The following is a 15,927-nucleotide window of genomic DNA, read 5'->3' as shown; positions in this document are numbered from 1 at the left end:
ATTGCTTGCAATGAATGCTTCTCATAGATCCATGTTAAACTGGCTTTTTTGATTACCTTTGGACAAATCCCTGCTACTGCAACTTGCTGTTGTCGGAAGCTGTTGTCATGGTCTTTTCTTCTGCATTCCTGCGATATGAAGACTCATCTTGACGTGCTGGTCTGTTTGAAACTTTTTTTGCACGAGTAATTTTTCTCGCAAACTTGACAATGCAAAACAATTCCGTCATATGTAAATGTTCCAGGATGGTCAGCTATCCACAAAACGAAGTTTCTTTTTTCGAGCAACATGGCACACAACACGTTACACACTACACGTCGTAAACACATTCAACTGTGTACAAGTAAATAGAAAGCTGAACTGAAACTATGGATGTACGACTAAAAGCTTACATAGCTTAATTTAAGTGTTGCCGAGGTGTACAGCAGAGGCAATTAACAGGGGGTGCGGGCGCAGGAGCATTGACTCAGCTGTCTGTTCCTGTTCCTTTTCTGTAATGATTTTGTTAGGCAGAGGCCCAGTGGCAACCGCCCGTCTAAATTTTTAATTTTGTAAATATAGGGCGAAAATATTCATTGTCACTAATTTTTAGTTAAAATATGCATTAACTGGTGAAAAGGAGCTAAATATGCAAATGCATATGCAAGATACAAATGCATATAATCCAGTCTCTAGTAATTACAGTCCAAACCTTTTACAGAAATGTCTCTCCCATGCCTTATCTCTCAAGTCACCCACTACCTCCCAAAGTCGTACCATCCAGCCACAGAGCAGCATTCCTGTCATGACTCAGTACCACCAGCACCAGAGCAACTAAACCACAATATCCACAAGGGTTCCGACTACCTCTCTTTGTGCCCTGAAGTGAGAAATGTCCTGCCCAGTATCCTTCCCAACCCTCCCACAGTGGTATTCCACTGCCTGCCAAACCTACACGATATCCTCGTCCATCCCTACATGACCTCTGCTCCCAACCCCTTGCCTAATGGCTCATACCCCTGTAATGGACCTAGATGCGAGACTTATTCCGTACATTCTCCCACCACAATCTTCTCCAATCTGGTCATTAGCATCTCCTCTCCCATCAATAGCAGGACTATGTGTGAAACCAGTCGGGTGTTGTACAAACTATGTTGCATTCTATGTGGGCTGTCGGTGGCCATCCGTGCAGACAGCTAGCTGTGGCTGAGAAACAGCTGGACCACCCAGTTGCTGACCATGCCACGCAACATAAAGTTCTGTATTTCAGTGACTATTTCGTAGCCTGTGCCATATGGATTCTTCCCACCAACGCCAGCTTCCCTGAAGTGAAGTGCACAAGTGAGAACTCTTCCTGCACTATAGCCTACATTCTTGTAACCCTTTTGGCCTCGAGAGGGAAGAGAGGAGAGAAATAGGGAATGGGAAAGGACTGTGCAGGTGCACTGGCAGGATAGGTGTATGTACTACTGGAGTGGGGCCAGGGAAAGGTATAGAGGTATACGGAGGACCAGGATTAGCAGAGATGGAGGCCAGGGGGCGTTAAGAGATTGCTTACCGGCACAATTCAGAAAAGTGGGTGTTGATGGGCAGAATCCAAATGGGCAGCATGCTAGACAACTGTGTGGTCCATCTGCATCTTGGCCACAGTTTAGTGGTTGTCATTTATGCTTACAGACAGATTGTTAGTGCTTGTGCCTACGTATGAGGATGAATCAAATACATATCGAATTGTATTTAAAAAAATTGTTTATTGAAAAAAGGTGAATATAATTTATTTTTCTATGTAGTTTCCTACTTTAGAGAAGTTCTTTTATTCCAGAATTGGTAGAATGAAGCTGCTTGTGTCAAGAGTCAATTGTACATGAACCCTTCCATGCCCTCATCATCTTCAAATTGTAGCCCTCGAAGTGCCCCAAACAGATGAAAATCGCAGGGTGATAGGTCCGGACTGTGGGGAGGAAGAACAAGTTAGGTCCAGAGCAGTTCTTAAAGTTTCGAGACGATTAGAAGAGCAGTATGGGGAGGAGGATAGCCTCTCAAATTGGTCAGTCTCATCTTTTGTGGTGATATGCAGTCCTCACGTCATTCAACAGCTCACAGAAGTGAGAATTGCCTGTGCATCACTGGTGCAAAGAATCTGTGAGCAAAATGTCTTTGTGGTCAAAGAAATGTATGAAAGAACCTTGTCAGCTGATAGTTGAGTTTTAGATTTCATTGGGGGCCTCTCCCTTTTCATCCGCCCACTCCATACTGTCTTATTTCAACTCGAGAGTGTAGCAGTGGACACACGTCTTGTCATAGGTGATGATCACTGAAAAAATGTATCACCTTTTGCAGACTTTGCAGTAACCCTCTGACAGACCTTACCTTCTGCAATTTCAGACACTCACACTTCAACAGCCTTCAAGAATGTCTCAAACCGAATATTTTTGTCCATAATAATGCTGCTGTGAGGACATTATGTCCAATTTTTCCACTCATTCTCACAAGGCATACACAAGAGTTCTTGATAGTGTGTGGTCCCCGGACTGTCATCAATCTCTGAAAAATTCATTTGGTTGAGAATGTGTAATGGCCAACTAGCCCCACTTCCTGTTGGTCTCACTGCTTCCCTCAAGCATAATAGAAGCACAGGCCCCCATGCAACTAGCCCCAGAAACAAAATCCCTGTTCGTATTTGATTTGCCTTCACAGAATGCTGCACAGTGGTTGATTCTGAGCTGATTTATCACAAGTGACCCTGCATTTGGGTAGGAAGTGGGTATGACAGAACTGGAGTTGATGGTAGTGGGTATGGGTCAAGCCTAGCAGCTAGGTCGTGTATGTGGATATGAGGCCACGGGGCAAGGGGCTCAGGACAGTAGTGGAATAGGGATGGGTAAGGTGGTGTTTAGGTGGCAGAAAAGTGCTCTGAGAATGGTAGAGAGAATGTTTCCAATTTCGTGGCACCCCAAGAGATAGTTGTAACCCTGGTGGAGAATGTGATTGTTGCTGCAGTCCTGGGTGGTACTGAGTAACAAGCAGGGTGCTGCTTTGTGGCCAGACAAGGACATACGTCAGGGATGGTTGGTGACTGAAGGGACAAGGCACGGGAGATTTGTTTCTGGATGAGGTGGGGGACAGTAATTTTTGCCCATGAATGCTTCAGCAAGACCATTTACGTATTTGGAAAGGGAGTTCTCATTACTGCAGGTGCAATGGTCACGAGTGACTGTGTTGTATGAAAGGGACTTCCTGGTGTGGAATGGGTGGCAACTGTAAAAATGGAGGTATTGTTGGTGGTTGGTAGGTTTGTTGTGGACAGAGGTGATGTAACTGTCCTTGAGGTGGTAAACATCTAGGAATGGGGCTAATTGGGATGAGGAGGGCCAGGTGAAGCAAATGCGGGAGAAGGCATTGAGGTTCTGGAGGAATGTGGATAGGGTGTTATTGCCCTCAGTTCAGGTCAGGCTTTGTGAATTCTGGGTTGGTAGTAAGGATTAATCTGGACTAATAGGCTGGTGTAGAATGGTGCCCTGGAGGTGGCCATTGCTGTACCACAGATTTGCTTGTAAGCAATACCTGCAAAGGAGGCGGCGGCCTGATTGTGGGTAGATTGAATAAGTAGTGAGGAAATACTGAATACTGTATTTTGTAAAAGAGAAATATTCGGCATAACTTGATTGAAAATAGGGATTGGATGGTCAGACATGTGCGGCGGCATCAAGTAATCATCAGTTTGGTAGTGGAGGAAAGTGTAAAAATTGTGGGGGAGGGGGGGGGGGGGGAGGACCAGGGCTCAAATACAGTATGGATATTCCAATGATTGTGATTTATAGTAGTTATATGTAAATGAGGACTATAGATTAGCTTGCAGAGCTGCATTAAACCAGTCTTTGGTCTGAAGGCCGCAACACATTGCTTTGTGTATATTTCTTCTATCACTTCTCTCTCCACTTTTGTCCAGTCATTGTATGTGCTGCCTGTTATTTTTCTTTCAGTTGCCCTTCTAATTTATCTTAGCAAGGTTATCTTCCTCATTCCTTCGTAAGCCAGTTATACTGTTGAAGTTACTACATTAATCACCCTTACTTTGGCACTTTTTTCAGTCACTTCTAAATATCCCACATTTCATTAATCTCATCCATTTCTTTATCAGCATCTGAGTTTTAAGTTGAGCTTACAATTTTAATAACCAATTTATTCTGAAGGTCTACACTTTCTTCTCCAAAATTTATTCAGTTATTGACATTACACTGGTGCGGTTTTCTAATTTTGTTCTACAAATAATAACTACAGCTCTCTGCATCCTTCCACTGTACTCTATTCATCATAAGAACAAACCTGATGTAAACTAACACATGCATAGCAATTATTCAGCAGTCATAGCACACATTTACCTGTGTTGTTATATTGGAAGTAGACCCTAATTATGTATTAGATATTTTGTGTTAGACTATCACTAATGAAGCTTTAAGACATTCAGAAGCATTAAGACAGCAGTGGCTGTGCTGATCCGTATGCTAAATGCTTCCGCCATGCGTTTCTTACTTCAAATCTTTGTGTACAGTCACTTTCTCAGAACAATTCGGTGCACAGTGTTATGGCGAGTTCTGATTGGTACATGTCGTCTTGGTTTGTAAATGCTGTCTCAAATTCTAGGTCTCAATGCTTTTCCAAAGTTATCAGAAAAACATCCACAGCAACTGGTAAAAGGACTTGCAGCAGTGACATCTGAGTTTACCAATGTTTCTGTGAAAAGTGTAATGTGTGCACGTAAAGACACAATACAGTTAACCTGCCAACTCCAGGAAAGACAAGAAAATGTAAGGTTATTACTGTGTCTGACTATACACATATGAAGCTCAGTGTGAAATAAGTCTAAGAGGTAATATTAAACAAGGAAGAATCTGCAGTGTAACGTTTACATCAGGATTATTTTTACGGTCCGTAGACTGTAGTATCTATTATGTATTTATACACGATAATGGCAACTAATAAAAATAACGGTTGCAACAATTGGCTGACAATTATAAATGGAAATGATAATTTTCTTAACTTACACCCAAACAACTGTGAAATTAAATTCTCCACTTTTCAGCTACTGATGCCATCTGAGAATGTTGTTAGTGTTTTAATTTTCTTTATTTGGTTTTAGGGCCTTCAGACTTGGACCCACATTAGGGATTGTCTGGAAGCGATCCCATAAGTAATTAGCCTTTTGAATATTCAAAAAGGCGTCATTGCCCTTCAGAAATATTCTGCTATTTCTTGGAGCTTGTCATTCGTGCTATGAAAAAAAATTGCATTCCATTAGTTTAGACATCTTGTCATATGTTCATTTCACAGATTTCTGGATATTTTGGGAATGAATGTACTCCAAATTATGTTGCGAAACTTTTATATATATTATATCTGAAAACTACTGCATTGGATGGAGATAGTCTTTGTAGACAATAAATTAGCAAATTGATGTATTTTTTTGATCTGATTTATTAATTTTTCCTGAAATTTGTGTAAAGGAAACATTGTTTGTACTGACTAGATGATGTCTAAGAACTTGTATATTTATGTCATTTAAATACTGCTAAAAGACAATCTTCACTGAATTGTAAGTAAATTATAGGGTAGTGATTGTGTAAAACTATTAAGGATCACTTATTCCTGTGTGCTAAAAGCAAACTTGAAATGTAGTAGTGTTTGGAAAACTGTTTGTTGCTTTGACTGTAATATTAACTTGTATTTATTGTAATTATTTTGGTATGTAGCCTTTTGGTTACATACATTATTTATTAAATCACATTTATGTGATACTGATGTACTGATCCTGATGAGTCTCTGTAGGTTTTTTAGAGAAACAGTGGAATTAATAATGAAATTCTTTGTGTAAAGTCTTGTGGAAAATTCCGTGGTACGTTTATTTCCTTTGTGTAATAATGTAACAAAGGAAACTCTGACATGTCTTGAGATTAACTTTGTCTTTGATTTGAGATGAATTGGAATAGTTTTAAGCGGTATCTATCTATCTATCTCCCCCCCCCCCCCCCCCCCCCTCCCAATCTACCCAACCATAATATATTCCTGGACTGTTTGTTCACCTTTTTTTGCCAGCTCAGAATGCTTTACACTGTAATAGGCAAAAGTCTAAAGACTGCTGGCAAGCAGTGTATGCAGTTTGCAGGAACTTCAGAAAATAAATATTTGAATGATGAAGTGTTCCTAGTGCTAGTGCTGAATTTTCTGTTTTAAAATATTGTGTGAACTTTTTTGAAGTCGTAGATCATGTGCAATTTTTAAGGGTTGTTACTTCTACACCCCAGTTTTGAAATATGTTTTTACTCTGGATTGAGGTAAAACCCAATGGCCACTTCTTAGTTCAGCTTTCCAGCACCAGTAACATATTCCCTCCCACCTCCCCTTCCTCCCTGTTCTTTCTCTACCTTCACCTCAGCAGTTCATTTGTACAGTGGAAGTAATTCACTCTGCTCTCTGCAGAACTCTTACAGGGCTAAAAATATGTAAATAAATGGTGTACATTACACTTGGTCAGTAGTGGTACTTTGTGGCAGGGTAAGAGATTCTATATGGAGATTGTAGAAGTGTAAATTAGGAGACAAGGTACTGGTAGAAGTAAAGCTGTGAGGACGGGGCGTAAGTCGTGCTTGGGTAGCTCAGTCGGTAGAACACTTGCCCGCGAAAGGCAAAGGTCCCAATTTCGAGTCTCGGGCCGGCACACAGTTTCAATTTGCCGGGAAGTTTAAAGTGTAAAGTAGTTGGTGCTGGTTTCATACTCGCTGTTTATGCAAATTCAGTGCAGCTCAGTTATTGCACTTTGCACTTTCTTTTAAAATGCTAGTTAGATAACTTTAAAGAGAATAGTTATATGATATGAAGTGGACTTGGAAAGGACAAGGTTTAGAAAATAAACAGGTGTGCAATAATTCATTGGGACCATACAATGTTTTGGTATGCTATTTACATTTTGATGCGGTGCTTTAGCAGGAATAGTGCCAAACTTAGGAGATAGCTTACCTTCTTCTGTTGATTGGCTTGAGATCATAAGTTATCATGCTACATTTTGTGTTACCCCATATTGTGCGTATGAGTTTTACTCTACATTACTACTTTACGTGATTTACATATGCGTTGGGTGAGTCACGCATATTTCCTAAAGTCTCAGCTTTAAAAAAATGTCTCATTTAAGTGTGGATGATCAAGTTGCGTAATGACTGGTGTAAAACTGCTGTATCTTGGAAGTGTGTGTGTGTGTGCGTGTGTGTGTGTGTGTGTGTGTGTGTGTGTGTGTGTGTGTGTGAAAATATATAGTTGTACATATAATTTACTGCTTTTCAGAACTTTCTGTAACTGTTGTTCTCCAGTTTGATTGTAAGTCTAAATAGACATTGAATAGTGTAATTTTCTGGAGGACTTTTTGTTTTCTCTCTTTATTAGTTTAATGTTTAGTTTAAATATCATCCTTTTTAGAGGGTTGTTGACACATTTTCATATATCATTATTAGTGTAGTGTTTTCATGTTATGAGAGACACTCAAAATTGTGAAATTTTTGTTGTCCATTTATTATGAAAAAGTTAAGGAAGAGTAAACAAATGATTAAATCATTGTAGTATGTCGTTCAAAGCTGTATGTCTGGTGCTTCATTAAGATACGATACAGTGAGATCAGATTATATTTAGAATTACATTAATACCTTCAGCTGTTGGACATGTCCGAAAGAACACACACCGTATCCATATAAGATTATATTTAATTGAAATATGAGTTTTTTTTTCTTTATCAGTTACACCAAGCATTATTGCAAAGAAAGGGGGGGGGGTTAAGAGTTTGCAATTTCCACTTGTTAAAGCCTTAGTTATGGACCAAGGATGTCACACAAAACATACATGTGAGGCATTGAAATTTGGAGCTTTGTAATCATTTCCTGTAACTGTAGCGACAGTGAATGCAAACAGTCACAGCACTCACTGCTCTGAAAATCATTACCATCTGATAGTTGGAACAACACTAGCACCCCTAATGGTGAGAAAGCAAATGTAAGATTACTGTTTGTTTTTAATTATTTTTCTACTCAATTAATGAAATAATTGTTATATTTTTTCACTCCAAGCATTAGTAAACTATCGAGAGATGTGAATGATTGTGAAATAAATGTATAAACATCTGGATCTCACTGATTCACTGCCATAAGCTAAAACTTACTCATGAAGGAATATTTCTGAATATGTATATCATTGTAGCTTATACCATTGAAATCAAGAGAATAACAACATACATTTCATCCATGAGAGGCATATTATTTTGCTGTAGGTTCTTGTTATGATAGGCACTTTCCTTGACAAGTAACAGTTTTCAATGCAGTCTAATGATTTGCACTTGCTTACATTTAACTGAACTTACCAGAGCACAAATATTTGTAAATGTAACTACTTTTGTCTCAAAAGTGAAATTGTTTGAGATTCTGGCTAATTGTGACTCAGATGTAGCAATAGTAGTGGAATTGGTTTCTTCTGTGTTAGGAAAGGGTTTGATTGTTTTTGACATTTTATCATCACATATCTGTAGTTTCCTTTTAACTACAGTTGTGGTTGTTTATATGGTATGTTAAATAATGTAGGTATTGCATTCCATAAGTTTCCTGCATTGCACATTCACTAATTTGACTGGATGTGCAGTGAACAAAAGTTCGTGTTGAGTATGTATATCATGCCCTCCTGCGAAAGGTCAGATCTTTTGTTTACTAGTATTTTTTGTTTTTAAAAGGAAGACATTCTTCAAGGTTACAAGAGAATTATAAGTAAACACACTGTTTCATACTTTCCAAGGTCCTGAGGAAGCTCAAGAAAGATAAATGTGGTGTCATATTTAGTTATTGTCAATATTTATGGCACTACATAACATTGTAAAAACTATGTTACAAATCATTATAAATGATACTATTTGCATTCATCCGTTATTGTATTCATAAAGTGTAGCTTGCTGGATACTTAGTGACGCTGTCACACAGTTGAACAAAAATGAGTAGAAGTGTCGTGACTGTGCCTGCTAGACTGTGCTGTAGCTATAGAACACACTCCATTTTTGTTTTTAGATTTCTGTCTTGTGTCCTTTGACATCTTATCCCACCAAATCTATAACCACCTTCCTTTCACTGGCAACATTAAAGGTGGTGCAGAGGTTAAGGCAGAACCATTAGGCAATGATATAACAATCCAAATTTAGGTTTTTCTTGGTTTACTTAAATACAGATGAATTACGTGGTGTTTTCTTTCAAAAGTACAGTCAGTTACTTTCCCCATGTTGTGTTTGGGATCATGCTTAGCTTCTAGTGACCTCTTTGTCAGTGGGCTTTTAAACCACTCTTACTATTTTTTAAACTGCATCAAAAGGAAATTTTGCTCAAGAAAACTATAAAATTGAGGCAGAGTAATGGCCAGTACTTAGCTTTGTGAAGCAGTCTTAGCACTGCATATGGACACATGCCAAAGTGCATGAAACTTTCCTAACTTTTAGAGCTATTTGGAAACAGGCAAGGGTTGGGACCTCTTTCTTCCCTGAGGTAGTAACAGGTTTGAGAGCTAGGATACTTTCTTGTACTTTTGTGCACATCTACTGACAGTAGCAAACAATTACTGTTTATTTTGATGTGCATAGTCGTTAATTTGATTTACCTCACTTCTTCCTGGTAATTCTCTCTCTCTCTCTCTCTCTCTCTCTCTCTCTCTCTCTCTCTCTCTCTCTCTCACCTCCCGCCAAATCCTCCACTCTCACGTTTCACCCCTCACCTCAGTGAAGGGTCTCAGTTTTTGGGGATTATGTTTCACAGCTTCTATGAATTGTAGAAATGACATATTCTAAAGTATCTACTGTGGATGTCATGGATACAGGAAAACACACAGGTGTAAAGGACGGTAAAATATTGTAGCAAAATACAAGCAATACTTAATTTTTTTTTTTTTTTTTTCTTTTTTTTTTTTGCCAGTCAATCAGATTTGCGTGTATATATCATAAGACAATTACATAATTATCCAAAGAGAGTAAACTGGTACAAAAATATGTACATGATATAAACAACATTGTAACACATATAGTAGACAAAATTGAAAATAGTGTTACTATTCTACATAAAGAATAAACAGATAGGTACAGGAATCTCAGGAAAGAGATAGGAATTTTACTACATTGTGCTGAAAATACAAATTTCATTTTGAATGAGTAACTAGAATTTGAAAGCAGTATATTTGAAAATTTTCGTGTATTTTAGTACAAAGATATTGCTAATCATGATAGCAATTCTTTGCCATTTTATTTTGTCTAATCCTTGGATTGCCATTCCATGCATTTAACTCTGCATGAGTAAATATTATTTACGAACATTATATTTTTAAAACTGCACCTTGTGAAATATACAGGTAACTTTTGCTGTCGCCCATTTTTAAGGCTTGTTTGTATTTTGCTCAATTTTTTGAACATTGTGTTCACTTGATGATTTTCTTGTACCCATGGTGTGTGTATAGCAGGTACTGGGTAATGGTCTCTTACCAAAATTGGTTATGCAGTAAAGACTAAGCTGTTCAGCAATTTAACATCTTACGTCTACAGCATCTCATTTCTGCAAGTCACTATTGTTGCTTGTCGCTGTCATATTACCAACACCGCGGGTCAGTGGTAAGGCTCTGTTTCATTTAGAGTAAGGTTATTCTGATTGTGAGAAGAGTAATGTAATTGTTTATTAAAAACAAGTGCAGTGAAACACATACAGTTGATAAATTATTTCATTTACTATTAAATGATGATTTATTTATGTTTTATGAGAAATTAGAAAGTATTGGAAGATGAGAGAAAAAAGATACAAGTAGATGTGCATTGTAGAACCCTGAACCCAAAAAATTCTAAAGATAGAGCATGGGAATAGAAACTGAAAGTATGTTGTTCCTAATGTACAACTGTAACCTCATGAGTACAACTGATTCAGTTTTATATATCGCTCCCAATATGTTTTAAATGCTTAAAGATATCTAAACGAGATTGTTGAGAAGTGGTTCTGCATTAAAGGGTGACTATTTGTCACACAGTTGGCAATGTCATATTTTTATTTATTGATGAGCTGAAGTAATTCTTTTAAAATGGAATGCCAGCTTTTACTTGTAATATTAAGCAAAACAAAAGTGAAGCTCTGCATCCTTACATGATGGGCCAATTCGGATTTAACTGACTGCCATGTTGTCCACTGGCAATGGCGTCATGAAACACGATACGGAGGAACGTGGGGTCGGCACACCACTCTCCGAGCCACTGTTGGCTTTCTCTGTCTCTGAGCTGCTACTACTCAGCTGGCATCACAAGGCTGAGTTAATCAAGTTCCAATCCTCCCACCTGGGGAATATCCACGGCAGCACCAGGAATCGAACCCGGGCACTCTGCATAGAAGCCACGCACACTGAATGCTGAGCTTCATAGGCAGATTTTAATATTATAAAGTTTACTCCTATAGATAATATTGATCTGGTGTTTGTTCGACTAGCATTTACTTTGTGCAAAAGGCATTGGAGGCCTGGACAATGTGAAACAGTTCTTCCTGCTTTTCTACACGAAGATCAGACATAAGAACAGAACATACAATGTTAAAACCTTTGGCCTATACATTTTTTTCTTAATTTGCAGAAAGTCCTAAGACTACCATTGAGAATTATATATGATTTCCTTTAAAAAAAAAAAAAAAACTTCTGTTTCAATGTACATGTGAACCATTCATCAAAATATGTCTGTCTTTTTTAGACATTGGATTTCATGAAAACCGATTTGTAAAACACTGAAATGAGCAAGAAATATTGGAGCTTTTGTGTTTCTAAGTGTGTGTTTCTGCCTCACATTTGTTTGCTCTGAAACATGGACAATATTTGGTCCCAAAACTCATCATTCATCCATGAGGTGGTGTTTGTTTGTGCACTACGTTTGTAACATTTATCATTATTCACATGGAAACTTAATACATTTTATAGTTAATAATAAGTAGTGAAAATATTTGCTGTTATGCTGAAAACAATTTTCTTGAAAGAGTACTTGTGTGTAGTAAGGAAACTGGCAAAAGCTTAGACACTATTCATGTGTTTCATATCTTGCCCATTTCTTTACAACGCACAATTACTCCTTTAAGAAATATGTAGTTTGAAGCAGCTGTTCTTTATTGTTGTATGAAATACATAGTTGGTTTTTGCATAAATTCACAGGCATTTCATTTTGTTACATATGTATTTGAAATGCTGCACTAAATTTTGTCAGTTCTGTATAAGTGTTCATCAGAAGTCGCTTTATGAAATAGTTTGTACGTGTTTCTGTAAATTATAAAGCCTTTGAAATTTGTAACACTGGCAGTATGTGCTTATTTTCTTGCAGCTTTGGTGAAGTCCAAACTGTTGTTGTAAGACATTTGCATATGTTAAACACTTTTATGTCATTGTGATGGTGTAAATGTATTTCATTGAACTTTGAAGAAATATTTGTGTGAGCCATGTAAAAAAAACGCTACTGTGGTGCTGCTTTCAATAAAGCACTTTGGGATGTCGAGAATCTGCTCTCGAGTACTGGAATTTACTTTCCCAGATTTTTTCCTGCAAAAATCATTTTTGCACATTTCTATATGCTGGAGAACAATGTGATTCCCAGCTGGATAGCAGAACGTGGCGACAGTCTGCCGCAACAGTTCGCAACAGTTGCTGTGTTGTGGAGATCGGGGTCCTTGTGTCTGCCCATGTACACTGTTTCACATTCAATAGTTTTATACTGTTTACTTTGTCAGTATTGTCTATACTGGTACCTGAATTGTAGATTAGTTTGAACTTTGTTATAAAAACCTGTTATACGTGCTATGTTAATGGTATTGTTTTGAGCTGAAAAAATAAAAGCTGGCTTTTTGGTCTTTAGCTACATTGATCATAATCGTAATCATTACAATGTGGAAAATGTCATTTGCTCAACATTTATTTGTTGTGTTAAAAATTTTACATGCATGGGCCCATGTAGAAATTTTTCCAAGAGGCGACAAGATTTGAATCTTGGGAGTTTTGATGTAACGGACTGATAATGGTTTGCCTCGAGACCTAAATTTGATGAAAAGTACACACAACTTATCGTACCTCAAGAGTTTGATAGTTATGTGCATAGTATTTTTAAAGTAAGTTTCTCTGGTATCCAAAAGGTATGCATATTTTGATCGTATATGCAAAGTATATCTCTTCGTGTAACTAATGTGACTGTGGATGCCACTTCTTAGATTCAGTGATCTGCAATTACAGCCTCATATAATTAAATGCAGTGTATCTACCTTGTTATGAAACAAAGCTAGAAAATATGACAAAAATAATTTACTCATACTCATAATAAGTTGAAAATCAAAACTAAACATCTGAAATAGGGGAAAAAAATTAGAATAGTTGGAAAATTAACAAAACTGCCTTGTTAACAGTCCTTGAAGTGGAGAAACAAAGAATAAACTTTTTGAAAAGCTTATTAAACTATGTTGCCATCTCTAACACTTTGTTTGCTTATAAAACTTCACATTAATGGATTTATTCCATTACTTTTACGATTTAAATTTTGTATTGTCAGCTGCTTAGAAATAAAGCTGATCATGTTTTTTAAAAGGTACAGTATTAGCTTCTGTAGAGTCTGGTGAAGTCCTGTTACTGCCACAACCAATCAAAAACTCTTAGCGCCATTTGGTGTGTGAGGCAAATTGTGTGAGACACCGCTTCGTAGATTTCCTCCCAAATGTATGTTGGTAGAACTGTGTAATTTATAGGCCCTCCTACACCTGTACTGGGTCATTCCAGCACTTCCTCTATAATGCTATTCAGTGCCCTGTAGCAATCTGACTACCTTCTAAAGCTCCCCACTGTGACCACTGAACTGGATAACACACTCTCACCAGCTTCTCCCTCTCTTCTGTAAACAACACAGGAATATAGTCTTAAGTCAGACAGGTAAGGACACACGAGAACTCTATACTTCATTTTCCATTTGTGGCAAAACTTAGTTTATTCTTCTTCTAATAACCCTTTGCAATCCTGCTTCATCTGTTACACAACTCCTGTAGCAAACCAGTTGCTGCACACGGTTATGTGGCTTCTTACTCAACAGTCTCTATGCTCGCTAAAATCGACATCTACCTAGAAAACTGGCAACGGATCATGACATTTCCAATGCACAAGAAAATGAATATACAAAAACCCACTTCACTGGCCCCCAGCTTACAATTTCACGAGCTTGCCCATGACTCCACAACATTATTTTCATGTGCTGACATTTCAGCCAGTCGGTCTCCAGAGCAGAAAGTATTCACTGCAACTGTCCCATTCCTGCTAATGTTCGGAGTACATCTGTAAAGTGCTGCTACCTGATGACACTTTCAGACGTACGTTTTCCAATGGGTACTAGGAATCACCAGCCATTGAGTACGCAAAATGCTGTTGAAGACCACCCTGTCATGCCAGACCATCACATGTGAGCCAGATTAGTGGAACCCAGCCCATTACCTTCAGGCTTGAGAATAATCTCAGCCCTGTGGACATTGGCAAGCTGGCACTGCCACCCACAATAGCATTCAGAACTTGGCGACAGTCACAGTCCATAAATGACCCATTACGAGCTAATATAGAATTAGATGAATGTGGAAAATCTCCCAAATATTGATGATGATTAGTGAGACCCACACAGGTGTACTGACATACATTTATTCCGGGAGTATACACCCCAGGAAAAAGCATGAATTTTTTCATCCATGAAGAATGTGGGAAAACCTGTGAAGGTTTTAGAATTCCGGGAATTTTGGATTGTTTTAATTTTGAGTTTTGTAATTATGACTGGAAAGGAGTGATACTTGAACAGAGAATTTTACTTTACCCACTACTGCAGAATAATACTGCAGCAATAAAACATAAACAATAGAATAACACCAAACTAAAACTTTACTTGCAAAGAAAATGCACCATTTACAATAAAGCAGAGTGCACACACAAGTGTCTGCTGACAGCAAAATGTGTCAAAGCCATTAGGATGAAGTCTATGCAGTACTTCGGAACAACAAACTGCATTTGATGAGTGTGATGTCACAACTGTTTACTTTCTACATCTATCTACATCTACATCTATACTCCGCGAGCCACCTTACGGTGTGTGGTGGAGGGTACTTATTGTACCACTATCTGATCCCCCCTTCCCTGTTCCATTCACGAATTGTGCGTGGGAAGAACGACTGCTTGTAAGTCTCCGTATTTGCTCTAATTTCTCGGATCTTTTCGTTGTGATCATTACGCGAGATATATGTGGGCGGTAGTAATATGTTGCCCATCTCTTCCCGGAATGTGCTCTCTCGTAATTTCGATAATAAACCTCTCCGTATTGCGTAACGCCTTTCTTGAAGTGTCCGCCACTGGAGCTTGTTCAGCATCTCCGTAACGCTCTCGCGCTGACTAAATGTCCCCATGACGAATCGCGCTGCTTTTCGCTGGATCATGTCTATCTCTTCTATTAATCCAACCTGGTAAGGGTCCCATACTGATGAGCAATACTCAAGAATCGGACGAACAAGCGTTTTGTAAGCTACTTCTTTCATCGATGAGTCACATTTTCTTAGAATTCTTCCTATGAATCTCAACCTGGCGCCTGCTTTTCCCACTATTTGTTTTATGTGATCATTCCACTTCAGATCGCTCCGGATAGTAACTCCGAAGTATTTTACGGTCGTTACCGCTTCCAATGATTTACCACCTATGGCATAATCGTACTGGAATGGATTTCTGCCCCTATGTATGCGCATTATATTACATTTATCTACGTTTAGGGAAAGCTGCCAGCTGTCGCACCATGCATTAATCCTCTGCAGGTCCTCCTGGAGTACATATGAGTCTTCTGATGTTGCTACTTTCTTGTAGACAACCGTGTCATCTGCA

The 15,927-nt window shown here is 38.4% G+C and overlaps 1 protein-coding gene across 2 annotated transcripts in view; it reads left to right on the top strand.

Annotated features, from left to right (window-relative positions):
- The window catches only part of LOC126428178 (sorting nexin-4-like), an 84,318-nt gene that overhangs the window by 55,480 nt on the left and 12,911 nt on the right, over positions 1–15,927 (top strand). Inside the window, exon 9 of one of the 2 annotated variants that reach the window (XM_050090093.1) lies at positions 5,120–5,408. The exons of the other annotated variant lie outside the window; for it this stretch is intronic. Within the exon in view, the coding sequence (XP_049946050.1) occupies positions 5,120–5,170 (51 nt within the window). The 3' untranslated portion in view covers positions 5,171–5,408. Of the gene's footprint in view, positions 1–5,119; positions 5,409–15,927 lie in introns of those variants that run through there. 2 annotated transcript variants of the gene reach the window in all.

This window comes from Schistocerca serialis, chromosome 12 (assembly GCF_023864345.2).
Source record: "Schistocerca serialis cubense isolate TAMUIC-IGC-003099 chromosome 12, iqSchSeri2.2, whole genome shotgun sequence".
Taxonomy (NCBI): domain Eukaryota; kingdom Metazoa; phylum Arthropoda; class Insecta; order Orthoptera; family Acrididae; genus Schistocerca; species Schistocerca serialis.
Note: the sequence above shows the minus strand (reverse complement) of the source record. Positions and strands in the feature narration are given on the sequence as shown.